Source organism: Accipiter gentilis, chromosome 8 (genome assembly GCF_929443795.1).
Source record: "Accipiter gentilis chromosome 8, bAccGen1.1, whole genome shotgun sequence".
NCBI lineage: Eukaryota > Metazoa > Chordata > Aves > Accipitriformes > Accipitridae > Astur > Astur gentilis.
The window spans coordinates 1,451,703-1,472,320 of NC_064887.1; the positions used below are offsets into that span (position 1 = coordinate 1,451,703).

Below are 20,618 nucleotides of genomic sequence, written 5' to 3' on the forward strand. Positions count from 1 at the left end.
AGGGTGTTCCATACCATAATCTAAGGCAGCTTTTAATCAGCTGGCGAGTGAAAGTCTCCAAACTCGCATTTCATGTCAGCTCTCTACCCGAGAAAGAAACAAAACAAAGAAGACACCCCCAGAAAGTATAATTTTAATTTAGTTTGGGAAATCTAGATGTTTTTACCGAGAAAGATCTGTGTAGTCAGTCTTGTAACAAATGCCTGTAGTACTTGTGGTTCTTCAGCGCAGGTATTTAGGTGAGCCGTGGGGAAGCGGGCAGGAGGGCTGAGGGCTGTTCAGAGCTGACGCCTTGCCGGGCGCTTCAGGCAGCAGCCCACCGCACACCCCAAGCAAGCAGCACCCTGGGGCACCTGAATATTCCTTGCCTGAGCATTGCAATTCGCAGGATAAGTTGTTACACATTAGAATTTATATCTTTTTTTCTTGACAAAAGTAAAAACATCAGTGACATCGTTTTCCTGTAGGAAAATTTAAACAAATCCAGGGTCATTTCATCACCTGATTTTGAATGTAAGTAGTATACACAAATGTCAAAACAAGTAATACATCAGGGAAATTCAAAGCATGTTTTAATTAAAATTATTCCCATTCCAAATATAAACCAAATCATTACCATCGTTAACATTACATGATTTTTTTAAAAAAGGAAAAGAATCCTCTTTAGAAAGTTACTATTGTTTACCGGTATTGGATTTCACTTCATTTTCAATAGTCCATAAAATACCAACAGGTGAAAAAGCAAGCATTTAACCACATTTCCAACCTAATTAAAAAAAAAAAAAAAATAAATCTAAGTTAAATCAACAGTTTTTACATTGAACTGTTGGATTAGAAGATATGAGAAAAATCAGTTGTGCATCCTGAGGAGCAGTAAAAGAAACCAACCCGTTTGACCTAACACCCTTGCACCCTTAGCAGGACAAATGAGAAACGCCAACCTCCACTGAGAGAACCGGGATAATATTCCTGAGTGTGCATCACAGCTGCTCTCAAACACAACTTACTGACTCCATAAATTCCAAAGCTAAAGGATTACAATACAACAGAAACAGACCCACAGGAGAGCACAGGCTGTGTGCCATAGTGCACGGTCCACATACAGCCAAACACCAGCAGAATAAATGTAATGGCACAAAGTAAGAACTCCCTGGGAATCCAGCATTGGATTGAACAGATTTAAATTCTCAGAGGCAAATCAAAGGAAAATCATTAGCAACTTGGCTTTCTGTGTCATCTTCTTTAGCCGTTTCAACGTTCAATTTCAAGTTCCAGTTTTAAACATCAAGCCTTATTGTCTTCAAACTGCAATGAGAAGGAAAAACAGAGAGAATTACGCTATGCACCTATATCAACCATGCACTTTTTTTTTTTTCTTTTCATAAGATACGTTTTAGCATTAGATTATGGTCATGCTCTGTGCTGGCATATAGAAATACAGGCAGTTACCGTTGCTAATATTCCTGATCACCAACCAAAAAAATGCCAAAAAACCCGCCCTGAAAAATAAGAGGGACAAAAAATTTCCTGTCTGTACAGTACATCAAACTACTATACACCTGCAATTACTGCAGGACTCAAATTTATACTTGCCCACCAATACCACCATTTTCTCTCACACAGACAAAACTCTATTTCAAACACCTTTTTTTTATTATTATTATTTTGGGGGTATGCAGGTGCCTGCAGGGGTGCAGAGGCGAAAAAGGCACTGCTGCACCTAGCTCTGCCTCAGACGTTGACTTGGAGCCGACTAAAAGTCCACCAAAGACTGTGAACTCTGCCCTCAGCATTACAAGGACTCCTGAGGAGCCACCAAATCTGCAGAATTCCCACTCAAAGAAAACAAACAGAGAAACCACCAAGAGTTATGGTGCTCCTACAGTACAAAAGTACAAGCTGTGAGAAAGGAAGAAGGAAACGCATGCTTTTTTAGTGTGGTTATTTATTAAACTTTATTCCCATACTTGCTGAAGGCCCTCTTAAGCGTGTGCCTTGCTGCAGTCCTTGGTTTGTCTCCTTCTCTTTGACCTCCTTGCCCACCTCACGGCGTGGCAGAGAGCGTGCTGCCTGGATGAAACGTTTTCACTGCCTGGTGGCAACATGCCTAATACCTACATTTGCCTGTGTGGGAGCAACTTGGGATCAAGTGGATACAGACTAGAGTACATTTAGATTTTGTAAATCAAAGTTTTTGACTTTCCAGGAGTAAAGTTCAGTAACAGGCAAACAGGATACTTGGGAACAGAACCTAAAGTTGTAAAGACAGAATAACAAATTTTATGGATGGGATTGTGTGACAGTAGTTGGCAGTTCCTGAGAAGAAAAACTAAGCTTGCAACAAGAACCAAATATCTAGTACTGTCCTGGTTTTGGCTGGGATAGAGTTAATTTTCTTCCTAGTAGCTGGTGTAGTGTTATGTTTTGGGTTCAGTATGAGAAGAATGTTGATAACACACTGATGTTTTCAGTTGTTGCTAAGTAGTGTTTACTCCCATGAGTTTTTCCTCACTTTTACACTTCTGATTCTCTCCCCCATCCCACTGTGAGGGAGGTGAGTGAGCGGCTGCATGGTGCTTAGTTGCCGGCCGGGGTTAAACCACGACAAGTACGCATCCTTGAGCAATGGATATCCTGAGATCGCCAACAGCATTTACAAGGACTGGCTGGCACTTTCCTCTGGCAGCAATACCTCTGGGCTCTGTTTGTTGCCCACCAGGATCGGGAGGAAATTCTCCTTCCTCTCCCCAACACATAATTACGCTTATGAAGGTTGGAAGGATTTTAGTCTTTCATTAAAGCTCTGGAGAACAGACAAAATGAGAGTTGAGGCAGAGTGCCTGGGTAGCCTTAAGGCATCTGGTTCAGATGCTTTGCTCACACATTCAGATCTAAAGCTGCCATGAGATTTCACATCAAGAGGAATTCTCCTTCATACCCAAAGGTCAGGGACCTCCTTCTGGAAAAAAGAAAGGACCTTTCACACAACATGATCTGCTTCCTAGGATCATCTGGGAAACTCACCTAATAAGTTATCTGCAATTGCAGAAACGAAAGACATTGGCAATGCCCTTCATAAGTCACAGCATGATAAATATAGAGTACAGTACGACATGGCACATTCTGCAATGAAATACTGGTACATCAAACTGCAAGTCTGCAGCTGCCAAAGGGGATCAATCAGACTGATGTACCGGTTCAAAGTCAAGTGCCCATACTTTATATTTTTCAGCTACGACTAATCCTTTCCAGGAAAAAAAAAAAAAAAGCTTGCAAAAAACCCCATTATTCTTTCAGTCACAGCATTAGCCGATCTAAAGCACAGCACAAATCTGCGTAGAACCAAAAGACAGTACCCATTTAACCAGCCTCTCCCCTGCACACATGCACGTGCGTATACACATACACATCTATACCTCATGAATTTTAGGTGACCTGCCTTGAGAAGAAAAGTCACTACATGGCATCACAGTAATTACCATGTGTAAGTAACAATTTTAACCTATTTTCTGAAATACAGAACTTTGGGTAGAAGAGTAGAAGTAGTGCTTATAAACAAAATAGCATTACTCAACTATTGGACTTACTGTCTGGGAGAAGCTCTTTTCTTGAAGCTCTTTAATATATTTCAACCCTCTCTAAAACTATGACATAAAAAATCTGAAGCACACACTAAGCACTTCGATGCCTGCATGACAGTCTCCCCTCAGCCTGGCTTTAGCGGCTATCCCCATCACTCGGAGGCCAGGGACATCCCGTCTGCTGTATCTGAATCTATGTCAATTCAAATTGTGACTGACAAGGATTGTAAACCTTGCTGCACAGAAAAACGTAAAAATGAAAGCTTTAAAACTGTACACACACTCTGCAAGGAACGTTTATGAGTAGTTTAAAAATTAAGTGAGGTAAGAATTACCAGGAGACAGTTTAGTGAGAAAGGCAGAGGACTAGAAGGGAAATTATTTTTAGAGTGACAGCACTAAGGTAACAACCCACTTACCGCAGCTTTCAGAGCTTGATCTAGGTCTTCCAGTAAATCTTCTTCATCTTCCAAACCAACTGACAGGCGAATTAATGTATCACCAATTCCAAGAGCTTCCCTATCTTCTTTAGGCACTGAAGAGTGAGTCATGATGGCCCTGTAGGAAAAAAATTAGCCTTTTTTCGAAGAAGTTTTTACTTTTATCTGTAAAGACCAAACAAATTTGTTTCCCATCAGTATCCCCTGAAATTCTATGAAGATTTTACACCTTTTATGTACCACCTGCTGGTTAACCCACAGATAGAAAGAGATCCTATCATCAGTTACTGTAAATTATGCAAACTGCAGACAAGTCAGTGACTTGTATCTCCCAGCGTTTCAGTACAGTATTTCCAAGCTACAAATGAGGAATAAGAAGAGGATACTTAACAATCTGGAACTGAAAAAGGAGAAAATTCTATTCCTCTTCCTTCCAGATATTTTAAATTTTTTTTTCTAAAAAAAAGAGTATCCAAAAGCTCTGCTTTAAGCATGTGGAGAAACAACTATAGTATACAGTCTCCAGTATAAAATCTCCTGATTTTTTAATATTTTTTTTTTTTTAAGTTCTGGTTTCTCCGATCACTTGTCAAACTGTACCCACTTACACTGAAGAGTTTATTCTCTCCAGCTATGGAGGATATAGGTGAGAAGCTATTTCCCCCATATGCTCAGTCACTGACATCCACCGATCTGCAATCACCTTTCAACTGCTTCAGTGTTTTAAGATTTGCTGTTATTCTAAAATGAGTAACTGAAATGATTTAGCATATATGTTTAACCATAACTTTCCATATGTCTTTTTGAAAAGCAAACTGGATTTAATTAAAATAATTTAATTCCATAAAAATCCTGTTGTTAGCCTTTTAACCTAGACAGGGGCAACTAAGTATTACTAAAATTCCCACAACATTTACCTGACATGGAGACAGATGCAGTTCGGTGTAGCACACTGAATGTGCCCTCTTGTGTAAGCAGGCAGAACGACAGACCTCTTTCCTCATCAGTGTGACCAAATCTGCTCAATATGACTTATTCAAACACACACTGATTTCTTGGATTTGTTATCATAGCAACAAATTGTCTCTCAGTCTCCCAGTTAAAACAAGGAAGCGTGGAAATGCTTTCATCATTGCATTCTTATATTCACAAAAGTCACACTCAGTTCCAGAGTAGCTGCTGGGTTTTGTGCTATACAACATACTATCCTTGAATCTCAGTTATATGCAAAATATCTAGGCTTTGTGTACTAGAAAATTTTAGAACTCCCATAAGAATTTTTTGTTACTCTGCGGCTTCTTTAGACTTAAGATGACAAATGACTTACGGATGCTCTGCTAGGCTTTCATATCCACCCAGACTCTCAGCCAGTGTAAAAACCTAGGGGAAAAATTAAACAGAAGTTAACATAAGAAGGGTAAGGTTATGAATGCCTAGAAAGAGATGGTTAAGGAAAAAGGAACGTTTAGTGGTTTGTTTGGGGTTTTTTTCCAATTTTTTCTGTAATAATTTTTATATTATGAAAGGTATTAGCTGTATCTAGGGGAAAAAAAGTATACATTTAGCAGATTAAGAGCTATTAAGATTTAGAATAGACTTATCCTAAAAAGGCCCTAAAGGGGACACTGATGCAAAAATTGAAATTAAAATATGCCCATGTTGAGCAAATATAACTCAGGAGTAGTTCCTACAATGCAACGCATGGGCAGCAACGGAGGCAGAGCAGAAGGGAAATGCACAACACAAGGGAGCAGGCTCTGCCTGGGCACCACCACGGTTTTCATTCTGTTCAGAAGAAGGATAGAGCAGGCTGTCTGAACAAAGTAAGACTCGGATCTCAAAAATTTCAATTAAGGTTTAAGTGATCATATCCTACCCTTACTCTTCTTTCAGCATCACTCATCACTGTTCGCATTTAACACCTACACTTTTCAGGCTGGCAAATGGCAGACTTGATGGGGAAAAAACCCAAACATTTAAGATTCTTCCCATAAGGCTGAACAGATTTTTTCCCTCATTCCTTGAGTCTGATGGTTAGTTTAGTATTTTGAAAACCAGCCTAAATTTCTCAGTGCTTAACAGCACTAGTGTTTGTGAAATGCTTACTGTTAGGTAAGAGTTTTTTTAGCACTGATCTTTGAATTATGGACAGGTATTTGTGGATGACAAAAAGGCTCTCTAGAGAGCCAGCTGCAGTCAAACACAGATTCACTATTTGTCTGCTGTGAATGCACTTACCGACCTCAACATTTCTCTAAAGCCCTGGTTGCTCATTTTCACTGTTTTCCCTTTTAAAAAAAAACAAACAAAAAAAAAACCAAAACACAACTAAACTTATCAACAAAATAATCCTCTTCTCAGCCTGGTTTAAGGAAATGGCTTTACATTTGTACCAACCTAGTGACAAACTGATGGTTACCCAAGTCAAAGGGCTGAAGCGAATATACTCGTAAGCAACTACTTCTCCTGGAATGTATTCCCCGATACTTTTTGTCAAAGCTGGTAGATCTCCTGAGCCAGGATTAAAAGCTCGCTCTCGTGTAAAAGGATATTTTGTGGGAAAATTGTATTTTTAGTAAATTAATTTTCAGCTGATGACATTAGCTGGCAAGTAAGAAAGATAGGGAGGAGAAGGAAATTCTAATTTACCTTTGTCAATTATTATTGATTTGTTTTTCCAAGAGCAAAACAGCAAAGACACAAGAGCAGGATGCAAATTAACCAGATCAAGACTAGCAAACACATTAAAGAGCACAGGCAGAATTAATACATTGCAAAGACAAGAGCAAAAGCCTATGGTTTAGGTAAAAAACCCAAACAACGATGAGGGACTCCCTCTTTGCTTCATGATTCATGTCATTTCTCAATAGGTTTTTCTCCTGACCAGTACTTTGAAATATTACGACAGTCTTACACCAGCCACAGCTTCTCCGCTTTCAAATCCTACAGGTATTTTTGCAAAAGGCTGGTATGCAGGCCCTTTATTAGAAGCAATGCCTGGGCTAACCTGGATATACTACACCCTACTGTGTAAACAAATACTTCAAATGAGCTGAGGCATCCTTTTCTTCCCTCTCATTAGCCTCCCATTTACAAATAATCTATTATTTAGAGATGGTTACACCCAAATGACTTTAGGAGCTTTGCAAGTACAGAGAAAGACTCCCCACCCCAAGAAAAAAAAAAATTCCTTCCATTATCACCCTCAGAAGGACAGTCTCAAGTCCCTCTAAGGCAGTGTGTATTTACAGTCATTTACCTTTAAGTTCTTGAGAAAGGTAGCAGCATGTTTGATATTTCCTTTAATGTAAAAGGTTATCATCCCAGGACAGCCAGTACACTGCCGCTTGATCAACTCATGCTGAGGGTGTGAAGGCAAGCCTGAAATTTGTAGAAGTTACTTTAAGTTAATTACCATCACTTCAAAGGGTAAAGCAGCTCACCCTCAGCTATGTAGAAACAGCCTATTGCCAAGGTGGACACCTAACCCAGAGTCACCAAACGTGAAGGGTGCACAAACGACACGTAGTATTACAGTACTCAAATCCATCACTCTAAGATGTCACGCGCTCTGAACTCTTGCCAACCTACCTGGGAAAATTACTTTCTCCACCCGGGAATCTGACTCAAGAAATCGAGCAACAGCTAATGCATTGTGGAAATGTTGTTTCATCCGGATTTGCAGTGTCTTCAAACCACGATTGCACAGGTAACAGTCAAAGGGAGATGGAACAGCTCCAAGAGCTACAGAAATTGAAACAATATTCCACATAAAACAAAGGGGTTGGGGTTTTTTTAGTAAAACTAAATACAGTCCTGATTTCCAAAACGTCGAAAGTTACAAGACAAGTGGAAAGACATCTGATGCAATCTGTCTTCCTCATCTCACACACATGGGAAGCCAGTTAATGAGCTGAACTAACAAGCTGAAGACTCAAGGATTAAATTTCTTAGATGTAACATACCTTTACTCCTTCTGTTGTAGACAAGAGTGCAGACAGAACACTGTACAGAAATTTATTCGTTACAGTTAAGAGGCAGTAAAATTGTTAAAATCAACCCATATAAGGAAATTCTGCATTAGGCAGATCCTCTGATGTGTGAATGAATTAAAAAAAAAACCCAGATGTACTTGACACGAGTTAGATGAAATTAAATAAAGGCATAATTTAGGTTAGGACAAGGGGTAATGGCTTTAAACTGAAAGATGATAGATTTAGATTAGATGCAAGGAAGAAATTCTTCACTGTGAGGGTGGTGAGGCACTGGATCAGGTTACCCAGAGAGGCTGTGGATGCCCCATCCCTGGAAGTGTCCAAGGCCAGGTTGGATGGGGCTTGGAGCAACCTGGTCTAGTGAAAGGTGTCCTTGCCCATGGCAGGGGGGTTGGAACGAGATGATCTTTAAGGTCCCTTCCAACCCAAACCGTTCTATGATTCTATAACTTAAATGTTTGTATGCTTCTTCATATATGATGGTGCTCTTTCTGCCACGGTCTTAACTATAATCTAAAGAGAGACTTTGTAAGCAGTCATGCCCCACGTAACTGCAGGTGCTGCACATGGGAGACAGACCGCGGCCGCTCTGCATCTGATGCTTTCGGGACGCGCCCCATCTCCTGCCTCTGCACATGATGCACAAAGCACCAGCAGAGCAATCCGCGCCACACCAGCGCATGGCTCTGGGAAGGGCAACAGAGAGAGGCTCCACGGCTCAGTCCTCTTGGGAGAAGCGGGGCACACACTTCTTAGGGGAAAGCAGGGATAGAGGGGAATTACAGTCCTGCAGCAAAGAGCACTGCCTGCATTCAAGCCCCTGCCACCAGACAATTCACCCCACTCACCAGCCCCTGGTGAACAAGTGTTGAACAACCCACACTGCTCTCTGCACTTTTCTAGAAGCAGTTAGGATGTGGAGACCAGTGGGATTAACTTTACTTGAGAGAGAAGCCACAGAGGCATGCCGAAAGTTATCATGTTTGCATAAGGCCACCCTGTGTACCAGTGAAAGGCACAGAAGAGAATTCAGATTTCTTAGATCTGTGTTACCACTTTGTCTCCAGTCATTTACACTTCTGCACATTTAAATGCCTGAGCTACATCTCTAGATAGATTTCATACTTCTGTGCATGCAACATGTTTCCCATTACAGGCTGGTATATTTGAATACAATTCATTTCAAGGTATTTCCTATATTGACAACTTACAGTTTTGTAAGAATTTGAGCCTTTCGTAGAGATCATCACAGTTTACCGAAACAAGTCCCATTACAACATCACTATGCCCTAAAAATGCAAGGAGAAGACAAGAACAGAATCAACCACTCCATCTGCTCCAGCATTCTGCCACAAACCCCCGTTTTCTCAGTCTTGGTGCTAATACAGTCCCATTTTTGCGAGACACTGGGTTCCTTCTCATTGCTACAGCCATCCTTCCTGTGCAGCACATGAATCATAAGGCAGATTTCAGCTTTTTTGAAAGCTCTGGTCAGCAGTGTGCTCTGCTGTGTGCTGCACACATGCTCCCAGACAATTCCCAAGCCCACCGCCGCTAACTGCCAGAAAGCAGGACATTGTACAGAAATCAGGTGCGTCCTGTGGAGCAGCACCAGGCTGCTGTCTTAGTGGCAGCGAACACCAGCCAGAAAACTTCCACTTCTATGCACACCACCAAGGATGTGTGGCTACAGCACAGGTACAGTAACGTTAGCTCCATGTCTGGGCTGTTCGGGAAACAACACAATGAACGTACTTTTGGACAGGGTCCAACACAGCCGTATGAAACCTCCTTTGAACCTTAATATAATTTCTGGCAGCTATCTTCTGCTGAAGCCACTTGCTTTGTTGTAGTCAAATTAAAGCCAACATGGCTATAAACACCTCTAGGTCTATTACCTGAAGTCAGGTCAATATTCCTTCTCCCAGGGGTAGTTTAGGAGCTATGAAGACTAATGATCTATTCAATGGTCCATCTCCTCTAATGGTCCATCTAAGAACTACTGGCACACTGGCTTTGGTGAACTGCCTGCAGCCAGAATGACTTTTAAATAGCCAGCCCAAGTTGTGCTGAACTCACATACTTACCATTCATGTATTTGGTTGCAGAATACATACAAATATCAGCCCCCAGAGATAAAGGACGCTGAAATGAAATTAAAATAATAGGTCCAATTAAAGCTTGTGTGCACTTTGGTTCATTTCAAGCTATCAAGAAAGGCTGTGATCCAACACAGAAAATAACAATAGGTGGAGAAACTAAAAAAAAAAAACACCAAAAACAAAAAACCAAAACAAACCACAAAAACTTAACACGAAACTTAACACTCTAAACAAAAACCTGAGAATTAAGATAGATAGAATATGTGACAAAAACAATAGTACAGGAAAGCACTCTGACTTCAAGATAAGCACAATAAAAAGAACCCACAATAAATAATTCCCACTGGCTTCAGGGAGAGGACTGATTGAATACATCTAACATACAGCCTGTTCATATTTGTGAAAAAAAATAGTTATATTGGTTATGGATGAGGCAGGATAAGTAATGGTATTTACTATGAAGCATATTTCCTTGGAAAATGAAGACCTCAACATAGCCTGCAAAGCAAAAAAAATTGCATTGTTTTCTAGGTATCAGTATTGGTGATACTGCACCGAAAGAACAACTGAAAACCTGAAGAAAGTGCAAAGGGTTTTGTTTGCCAGGTCTCTCTTCCCTAACCTCCCAGTTTTCTTCCCAGAAGCCTTTTTAAGGTGAGGCAAACTGAGATATTGTTCATTACTTCTTGCTCATCAACATTTTTTTTAAATCGGTTACTAAGTAAAGGACTTTGCTCATAATATAAACATTTTATAAAGACTGAAGAGTATCAATGTGTTAAAAGGTAACAAAACAAGCAGATTTAGAATAAAAGACTGCTGCTGTCAGATTAAACGCGGACATCTATTCAAGGAACGTGGATAATGTGCGTTCCCAATGTGCGGCCAGGAGAATGGTAGCATAAGCACCAGTGCCATTTACATTCAATATAGCTATATAAATCACTCTAAAATTATGATCATCTTAGTACAGTGTATCAGCAGCAGTCTGGAAGGGTTTAAAGACATTACCTATTATGCTTACTAGAATTAATCATTACAACTGACTTTCTCTTAGCACCTGGCCAATAAAGGATACATTAACTAGCTCATATATCCGGATGCTCACTTTTCTTCTTTCACACACGACTTTCTGAAGTAATACACATTGAGGGGGGGGGGGGAAATCACCAAGGCTTTGGTATGTACAAGAGAAAACCAAGTGCCACTTTAGCTAAGCATTAACACCTTCTGTAAAACTCTTAATCTATAAAGCTCCCAGTACCCTTAACAAAGACACCTTGCCTTTGGCACTCATAAAAAAGTTTTACTTTAGACCTAAAATAGAAGTGATTAGCTTGGTCTCCTGAGAAATACACATGAGTTATTAGTAGCCTATGTTAAGATGAACAAGACTTTGACGTTTATTATTCTGAAGCATTTTTAGAACTTAAGAAATTGTCTTCGCTTCATGTATTCTAGTTATAAAAGCAGAAAAGTTATGCCAGTTGTTTGAGATCAAAATTTCAAACTTCTAAGCCACACATTCACCAAAATATTGAAGAAAAAGGTAACTTGAATGTCTCAAAGAAAGCTTTAACAAAGTTTGCTTGTTTTAACTTTTTCTTCCACTACCTTTTTTAGAATATCAGGTAGTTCAGAACAGATCATAAACAGCATATACAGAAGAACTGGTATAAAAAGGCCAAAGTTAGAAAACAGGACACAGGCCTGTTATGATTTCCATCAGTGAGAACTAAAAAATGTGATTTTTTGAATGGCAGAGAAGCCATTCTCCCAATAGCTTACCTGACTGTCTTAATGAGGTGTGTTTACTTGACTGCTGAGCTATTTTGCTTTTGCTGCTATCATACTGGTATATGGCTAGCTATAAAATACTTTGCATACCATCTTTACTAATGTAAAAAGCAGCAGTACATGGGTTGTATTTACAAACAGAACAGGTAATTTTACAATGCATAGATCAAAACTACAGTTCCTTGGTAGTGCTTCCATTTTAAAAACGTATCTTCAAATACACTGAAATAACAGGGTAATTGTAAACAAACAAAGTACTTACCTGGAAATACGCAGACATAAAGGTGTTGTCTACTACTAGAAGAACATCTTTATGCTTATGTACTACATCTGCACAGGCCTGAATGTCAATGACCTTCAATGTGGGATTTGTGGGTGTTTCAATCCAAACGAGCTGCAGTAATTCAACAACACAAAATATCAGTTTAGAGATTTTACAGTGCTGTTGAGGATACATGTGTAAGTCATAAGTGCTTTTAAATGTTAACTTGTGGGAAGCAGCTTCCTGTGCAGGTTTGCAGAGTGGAAATAAGAAAGCATCCCTACTGAAGAAAGGCAAGGTTTCTTGGGAGAGGTAATATTCTCCACAAAAACAACTGATGCATGGGAAGATCATCAAGGCTTTTGAAAACTCAGGTGCATCACATCTGAAGGTGGCCTGACATAGGCAGAAGAAAGTCTTTACACCCAGAAGTTTGTAAGCCTTTTCCAGCTGAATTATCTTCCACTGGAGCAGGGGATTACCTGTTCCAGTGCCACGCAGCACCTCCTCCAACCTTGGTGTTCCCTCTGCTGTTTCTTACCTTTTCCATCCTTCCCTCTCTCTCTGGTGTTCTTTGCCCTTCTTAAAATGTTTTCAGTGAAGCACCACAAACATCACCAAGTGGCCTGCAGTGGGGACATGTTGCAGCCAGCTGTGCCCCAACCTGTCACTTCAGAGGCCACCTCTGCAGACCCTTCTGCTCGACACATACACCCCATACAACAAGAGCAAGAATAAAATTAATTAACAACATTAAGTTCAGCGATTTCGCTCTCTCCTACCTTGGTCTGGGGTGTAATTGCAGCTTCCAGGCATTCAATTTTTGTGCAGTCAACAAAAGATACATTCAAACCCATTTTCATGGCTACTTTCCTGAAGTATCTGTTTGTGCCTAAAAAAACCCAAACAAAACCAAACCAAACAAAAAAATCAGAGACACAAAATGAAACATCTTCCTTAACTTTTCTTCACTGATCTCCAGTCTCTTGTATGCATCCATGGAAAGTCAGGAGGGTACAGTTTTATGCTGTACACCATAAATGGCACATTGGTACTTTTTTATTTCTAAAAAGTTTAAACATCGCTGTAGTTTTAAACATCATGGAAAAGTAATAATAGGAAAATGGATTCAGAGCAACTTATGAAGTACTCTCAATTAACAGCTGTTCAGGAGGGGGTGGGGGTTAATCAGTTAGTTTGCCTGCTTCTAACTTTTCCTCCAGCCCTTTGCCATGTACAAGCCAGCAGTTCCAGTTTTTATCTCCTCTTTCCCCACCCCACTTTTAATAACTTTTTTTCCATAACATATTTTAAAACTCTTTTTTTTTTTTCTATTTAATAAGCTTAATTGAGAACATGGGAGAAGAAAAATCAAGGCGAAGACTCCAGCTACTGTGTTTCTTATCATTCCATTAAATAAACATGTAGCGAGGAAAAATAAAAAAGTGATTATTTCCTTCCTTTGTCTTGGAAGCCTTTAATTGGAAAGATTAAAAGAAGCAACCAGAAGCAACCAAGTTGATCACCAGATGTGCAACATACTGACTATCTGGCAACACTGACTGGATTAAAAATTAATTCATTAGGTCTTCCTGCCAAGGTTATTTAACATTTACTCACTTACGCAGAACAGCAGTTTGCAATCTAGCCCTAAAGTCATAGTACACGCAGGCTGTGATTCTGTGTGCTGAACACTATGTCTGAATATTTTTTATTTTTTTTTTAAGGAAACACTTCTATTTCTACAATAAGCTATATATTAAATTCTCTCTTGTGCTGCAAGCAGCTTATTCAAGCATGGGAAATTCTCACATAGGCTGTCAACCCTACAAATACAAACCACAGAAAAGTTGCTCTACAGTAATCTTACATACTTTTAATAATAGCACACTACAAAAAAATCCTTAGATGAAAATTAGAGGTTACACTGAAAGTAGCCCTTTTAAGAAGTTACAGCCATGGCTCAGAATTCAGAGATGTCAACTACCTACAGCTTCTCCTCACACCTCTCAAAACCCAGCACCTCTTAAACACGTCCCAGGCAATATGCTTTCCAGCACTGCCCGAGAGCTTTTCAATTCCTTTTACTGCTTTTCTGACAACCTTGAATACTGCAGACTCATTTGAGTTAGCAAGCACAGTACCGCGCTCCTATCCAGCCAGGCTTTTTACAAAAAATGCACTAAAAGCTTACCAAAGCTAGTGTACCCTTGAGGGAGCAGGGACACATGCCAGCACTCAGTAGCCAGCGACTCAAAGGTTGAGTCACTTCAGCTACAGGGCTGAAGTACGAAAGGCTGCACAGGGCAAGCGTGGTGGAGGAGTAAACCCCACATGGCAAAAAGCAGTCAGCACAGGCAACGGCGAGGAAGTGGCGCACAAAGGACCAGGCTGCAGCGTGCAAGAACGCGAGCAGGAAAGACGGCTAGGAACAGCCAGAAGAGAACAGCCTAGGAGAAAAGCAAGGAGGGACTTAGGGGACAAGGAGCCCCTGATAACCGAGGGAAGAATGAAGGGGCTGAATACATCCTGACCACGGCGGCCAGCGGCAGATCTGCAGATGACCCAAGTCATGGGGTGTGAACCCTACTGAATAAGGCTGTCCGTGTGGAAGCTGGTCTCTTTACAACAAAAGTATGAAAAAAAGTTCAGGGAAGAAACAACAAAATTTGTCTCTGCAGAAATCACCACGGGCTGAGGCTTTAATGAGGTGAACTGGTTTTGCTTGAAAAATTCACCTATGAGCCTTTCTGAAGTCAGGAGCTGATCATATGCTTTGGCCAAACGACTTTGATTTACCAAGTTCTGTGGTGGGAGAGCTGTGAATTAAAGGAGCAGATTGTCAGCGGGGATTCCTGCTGTCTTCACTCAACTTGGCTCCAGATGTACTTTGGAGAAGAGCTATCTGGCATGACAGAACTAAGACATTAAAAGCAAATGTGTGTATTTACATTTGATGTGCACAAGCATAGAGAACTGACTGGCAAACAGTAATCACTCTTAGCAATGGGAAAGGTGATTACTCTCACTAAAAGGTTTTCCAGCTATTGCGTGGGAAAACGCTACCTGCTGCTGGCCTCTAAAAAGCTACCTATTGCTGGCCTCTCTAACCTTCCTTTGAAAACAAAGCAGATTTGATATCTTTGTGCCAAGGCCTTGAAGCAGACAGAGGGAGACGACAAGCTTTGCCAATCAGTGAAACACAGGAGTCGGTCGCGGAGGACACCGATTGCCACAGGACATCCTGGCAGACCTTCCTACTAGGGAATTTTGGGTGGCATCAACCTTTTGAAGGACTTTGGCAGAGGTGGATGCACTCTGTTACTGGGGAGTTTCTTGGAAAAATGGATCAAAAAACCCCTATGCAAGGTCAAAACCTAATAGTGGGCTGCAGCATCACTGAAGCATTCAGAAGACATGGGCATAACAGATGCAAATTGTGCTTTCAGGGAAGATGACAGAATAGTTGTCTGAAACAGTCCAGACAAAATGCTGGTTGGTAACAGGTCAAACCTAGGAAAGAAACAGTAGAAATACCAGAAGCTGGAAAGCTCTGCTACGCTGGAATGCAGAGGGTCCTGCTCTGCAAACAAGTCTATGCAAGGCTAGGAAGTTGTTATTTTCCCCTCACTCAAGCATATATTACTAGTTAGCTATATTTTTTTAAACCTCCATGTTGTGCCACAGGATCTTTCAGTGTTTGAATTTCTAACACCAAAATCAGACAGGTGTGTTCTGATGACTTGAAGAGGCTTTAAAGAAAAGTAAGGTCCTGCGTGGGAAATTCAGAAAGTTCGTGAGAATCCCAAATAAGTACATTTAGTCACTTGTACAATGAAGATCAAAAACACACTTGTGCTTTACATACCTCCATAGACATCATCCATGCAGATAATAGTATCCCCTGCCTTTAACAGGTGAGTAATATTCAAAGTAGCAGCTAAGCCAGAAGCATAAGCCAAACCTAAAACAGAAAAGAGTAAGTGGCAGACGGACTTTATTTTAGTGTGATACAACCTTGTCGAACTTGCCTTCGCTTTCCTCACTTTGCTGCTTTTAAAAGGAACCTGTTCGGTCATTCTCGCTTATGCTATCTCACTCATAAAGTTGAATCAGTAGAAGCAGCAGCCTGATTTTACACAGAGTGGAACCCAGGACGAACACTGGTAACACAGTCTGGTAACAGCTGCTGCCTGGCTCCCGCTCCCCACTGCATTCAGTGCTGCTGCAAAAGGACAGACTCAGTTTAGATTAGACATCAAATGCAGCAAGAGGAAGCACTAGAGAAAGCCCAGTGATTGAGCTGGACTTTCCTGAACGATAAGCGTTGGACCCTTTTCACACCACAAAGCAGCTCTGGCCCATCACCAGTAGTCAGAAGCTGTGAAAGCCTTGCTGTGATAGAGCTGCTGCTGACAGCTCAGTGTCCTTGCTCCCCAAGTTATGCCTACTGTAGACAGTCAGGAGACACACATGCTGACATCTTACTTGAAGAACCTATTAATTGCTTACAGTATTTAGCTCCATCTAGCGCTGCCACAGCCTTCTCTAGGCAATTCCGGGTAGGGTTTCCACTCCGGCTGTATTCATAACCCTGTTGTGAAAGCAAGAAACAAACATAACTTAAAAGAGAGCACCGAGAGAGTTTTGTACAGCGTTAGTCCCAGGTTCCTTAAAAAGCCCTCACTCTCAACACTGAGTCTCCACCTCCTCCAAGAACAGCAGGCTGGTTTTCTGGCTACGTCAAGCTGCTGTACACAACATCCGACTGGGCATCCCCAACCTGACAATGGTTTCTAGGGATGCACTGGGGGAAGTATCATGCTGCTAGCCACATTCTCCTACTTTTTCCTAGATATCCATCTCTGGTCACTGTTGGAGAAAAGGCCTTGGGCTGACACAGTCCACTCATCCTTACGTTATCAGAAAGAATGTGTCCCATCTCCACGATGCTCTGCTTGAGGGCATTGGCCAGTGCCAACCTGTACCCATCAAAAGTTCTTGCAAGCTCAAACGTTTCCCTGTCATGCAATCAGGCCAAGTTCCACGTTCAAGTGCAACAGCTTTTATGTGAATACTGAGAAAAAAACCCGATAGTCATGCCTGCACAGATGCACTGGTTACAGAGAGAACCTGGCTAAGCGTCCTGGTGTTTGCGTACTTTCAAGATTTCTGTTTAATGACAACTTGATCATATTCAGGAATCTGGCAGACCGCTCTCACAGAGCTTCCAGCAAGAACACGGCCACTTTATCATCAGCACGTGAATGCAGCAGCGTGTGACTCCTTCTTCTGTGGTCTTCTTCAACACAGCTACCTACTTACAAGCATTCACAATTTTAGTCTGTGTGAGTGATTTTCTGTGGAATCAAAGATCACAAGGCAAATTCCTATTGCCCAACCAGCACAGCGTCATGTTTGGACCTCAGGTTTGGAACAAATACTAATTTAGGAGTTGCAAACTTGTGCCGTTTCCCTCACACGTGCACGGTAGCCACCAGAAACTTCATGACAGATCAACGCAAACGCTTCCAGTACTTTCCACAACGCATCCACAAAATACTTACGATATATACATTTGGTTTGGAAGGACAACAGAAAGAGCCTCTTACACAATCTGCGTAAACGAGAAAACGTATTCTGCCTGGCCCCAGCGGCAAACTAAAGCCTTGTCATCAGACGGACTTCGAGAAAGTCCCCGACTGCGTGAAAACCACCGGGCCGAGGCCTGAACCTCAGCAGGGCTGGCGGGTTCCTGCACCTCGCACCCACGCACGCAGCGGAGCGGAGGCTGCCGAGTCCGAGGGGCGCGGGGTGCCCCTCTTCAGGCGGTTTTCACCCCGAAAACCACCCTAAAGGTGCCTTCCAGCCCATCGCGGGAGAAACCACCTCTGCCGGTGGGAAAAAGACGGTTTGGGTTTGGGTTTGGTTTTTTTTTTTTCCCCCAAGAGCTAGCACGAGGGAAAATATTTCCAAGCGCTACAAATCGGGACACCCCCCCCCCCCCTTCCCCTTCCCGGGGTCTGCCGCCTCCCCAGTCCCCCCCTCCCCGGCCGGCCAGCACCGCCCGGGGCAGCCCGCCGACCCGGGCCAGGCCATGCGGGGCCGGGCCACGCCGGGCCGGGCCGCGGGCCTTCGCGGTGTCCCCAGCCGCACCTCCGAAGGCGACGGCTTTGACCCCAGATCCCCGAACCGCCCCGGAGCCCCCCCACCACCACCTCCCCGTGGGGCCGGGCCGGTGTGGACAATGCCCGGCTGGGGCGGGGGGCTCCGCCGGCGACCGCACTCACCGCGTGTTCCCCGGGGGCCTGCTGCTTGAAGGTGGTGGAGAGGGAGACAGGCGGTACCACGGCGCCCGAAAGCCACTGCTCGGGTTCCTGCCCGGCGTGGATGGCCTGCGTGGCGAAGTGCGGGAAGGGCGGCAAGAAGCCGCGCACCCCGCCGCGCTCCATGGCCGCGCTCCTGCCACTGCCGCCGCCGCCGGCACCACAGGCACCGCCGCCGCCCCGCCCCGAGGGACCCGGCGAGGGCGGGGCCTCGCCACCGCCCCTTCCCATTGGCTGGGGCGGGGAGGGGCGGGGCGGGGCCGGGCAGCGCCCGCGCCTCAGGGAGAGGAGCGGGCTCCCGCTGCGGCACCGCCCGCCCGCCCGCAGGTGACTGACTGACTGACTGAATGACTGACTGACTGACTGACTGACTGACTGACGACGGGCGGGCGGACCGGGCCGGACCCGACCCGCTCCGCTCCTCCGCCGCGGTGCCGGTAGCGGTAACGGCAGCGCTGTCCCAGCCCACGGGCAGGCCAAGCGGTGAGTCAGCGCGGCTCGGTCCCCGAGCGCGGCCCAGCCATCCGCAGGGAAACCGTGTCTTGCGCCGGAGGCCGGCAGCCCGCCCAGCGAGGTCCCGCCACCTAAACGGTGGAGGAGTTTTCCTAACGCCGGCACCTTCTTCTCTTACGTTTCGGGCTGAATTTGAAACAACTGTCGTGCCATCTGCAGGTAAATTTAGAGCAACGCTGGACATAAGTGGAAGAAATACACCGGTTATCCTCAAGGCCGTTTTTCAGCCTCAGCACGTAGTAGAAACCTGAAACCGAGACCAGAGGAATTTAGTCCTCCGTGGTGACAAATCTGTTTCCTCTGAAAAAGTCTACATAAATCCCATGGGCAAAGTTTTGCTCTGAACCTGCCACACTGCCAGGACACCTGGTCACAAAGTCTCCGGTGGCCAGCGAATCTCGGGCAGTATCATAAAGGGTCTGTTTTCTTTTTATAATAGTTTCTGTTATGAAATTCAGGGTAGCCAAGCTGAGACAAAGAGGAAAACTGAATTATTTCCTTGTCGTACAAAATTTCTTCCTCTACCTCCAGCGCGTAGCCCACAGTAGTCTTCTGCAGCCGTTTCTGGAGAAAGGAGGAGGTTGACCTGCCCGTAAGTAAGTATACAGGTCTTCCGTGCTATTGCTCCTTTCACGGGCACGGATCCTCACCCCAATATCCCCACAACTGGCTGCTGAAGCACTTCACCGAGTAAAGCACAAAGAGGAACTCTGCAGAAGCTAGTCCCCTGGATTAGCCTGAGCAACCTGAGTAAATAGCTTGCGTGTTTTTCTTTGTAGTAAGGAGACATAAAAATTTCTGGAGTGCTTCGGGACAGCACCAGCTGAAAAGAGAATTAATACTTCCACTTGAACGGAAGCCATTCAGGCTACGATGTCTTAAAATTTCTTACCTACTTTTTTTCCTGTTAAGTTTAATTTCCCTAAATGTTCTTTGTCACTTTGAAGAATGTATTGCTCTCTAGCATCTCTCAAGCCAGTCATTCTGAATGCCTGGGAGAAGCAGAAGCTAATTTCTCCAGAGCTGGCAAATTCCGTTCACTGTCCTCCAGGACCTCATTTAGTTTTGTTTTGCCTTGTGGAAGTAAGGGAAACAGAGACCAGAGAGCATTTCTCTATACTCGGGTGCTTTCGATATTCTCTTAGGTACACTTCATAAGTTTAAATGTTACTGCTAGACTTACAGATAGAATAAACGCAGATGCACGCTTACAGTGTATTATTTTCATTTACTGCCTATCTTTGGGTTTTGTACAAATTTAGTCTTTTTTATTCCTCTCTATTTTTTGACCTATTCATTTATATACTAAAAAAGTCAGCATCTTTCCTGGAGGAACACACCCACGAGAAATTACTCCTCTGTTATTTATATCCTACTTGAGGAGTTCTGTTAACTGAAGTTTCCACAGACTCACAGCCCAGAAACTGTGGAAGATGCAGTTCCACTCTGCCACAATATCTGATCCTGCTACTTTTATCTGAATTGACTAGTGCTTGGAAGAGAGCAACTTAAGTAATTTAAGATGGAGAATATAAACAAGACCAAGTTCTGTTGTTAGATGGTAAAAAAAACCCCAAACATTCTCAAGAACTTGTAGGTGTA

General features: G+C 43.1%; 1 protein-coding gene across 1 annotated transcript; it reads right to left on the bottom strand.

Moving 5' to 3' along the window:
- Nucleotides 1–550: 550 nt before the first annotated feature.
- On the bottom strand, nt 551–18,663 carry CTH (cystathionine gamma-lyase). Its single transcript, XM_049808201.1, has 12 exons — nt 18,468–18,663; nt 16,690–16,771; nt 16,046–16,141; nt 12,960–13,069; nt 12,178–12,309; nt 10,104–10,161; nt 9,228–9,305; nt 7,613–7,765; nt 7,281–7,402; nt 5,349–5,401; nt 4,001–4,139; nt 551–1,305 (listed from the first exon to the last, which is right to left on the bottom strand). Exons 1-12 carry the CDS (start codon nt 18,627–18,629, stop codon nt 1,285–1,287), a joined length of 1,206 nt encoding a protein of 401 aa, XP_049664158.1. The 5' UTR covers nt 18,630–18,663; the 3' UTR covers nt 551–1,284.
- Nucleotides 18,664–20,618: the final 1,955 nt, after the last annotated feature.

Bases quoted from the DNA above. Each gene is read 5' to 3' on its own strand.
- CTH (XM_049808201.1), bottom strand. From the start codon at position 18,629: ATGGAGCGCGGCGGGGTGCGCGGCTTCTTGCCGCCCTTCCCGCACTTC. The intron at 13,070-16,045 runs GTATGTAAAGCA...GGGTTTTTTTAG, and splicing joins CATGGATGATGTCTATGGAG to GCACAAACAGATACTTCAGG. The intron at 10,162-12,177 runs GTAAGTACTTTG...ATTTCATTTCAG, and splicing joins TTATGTCTGCGTATTTCCAG to CGTCCTTTATCTCTGGGGGC.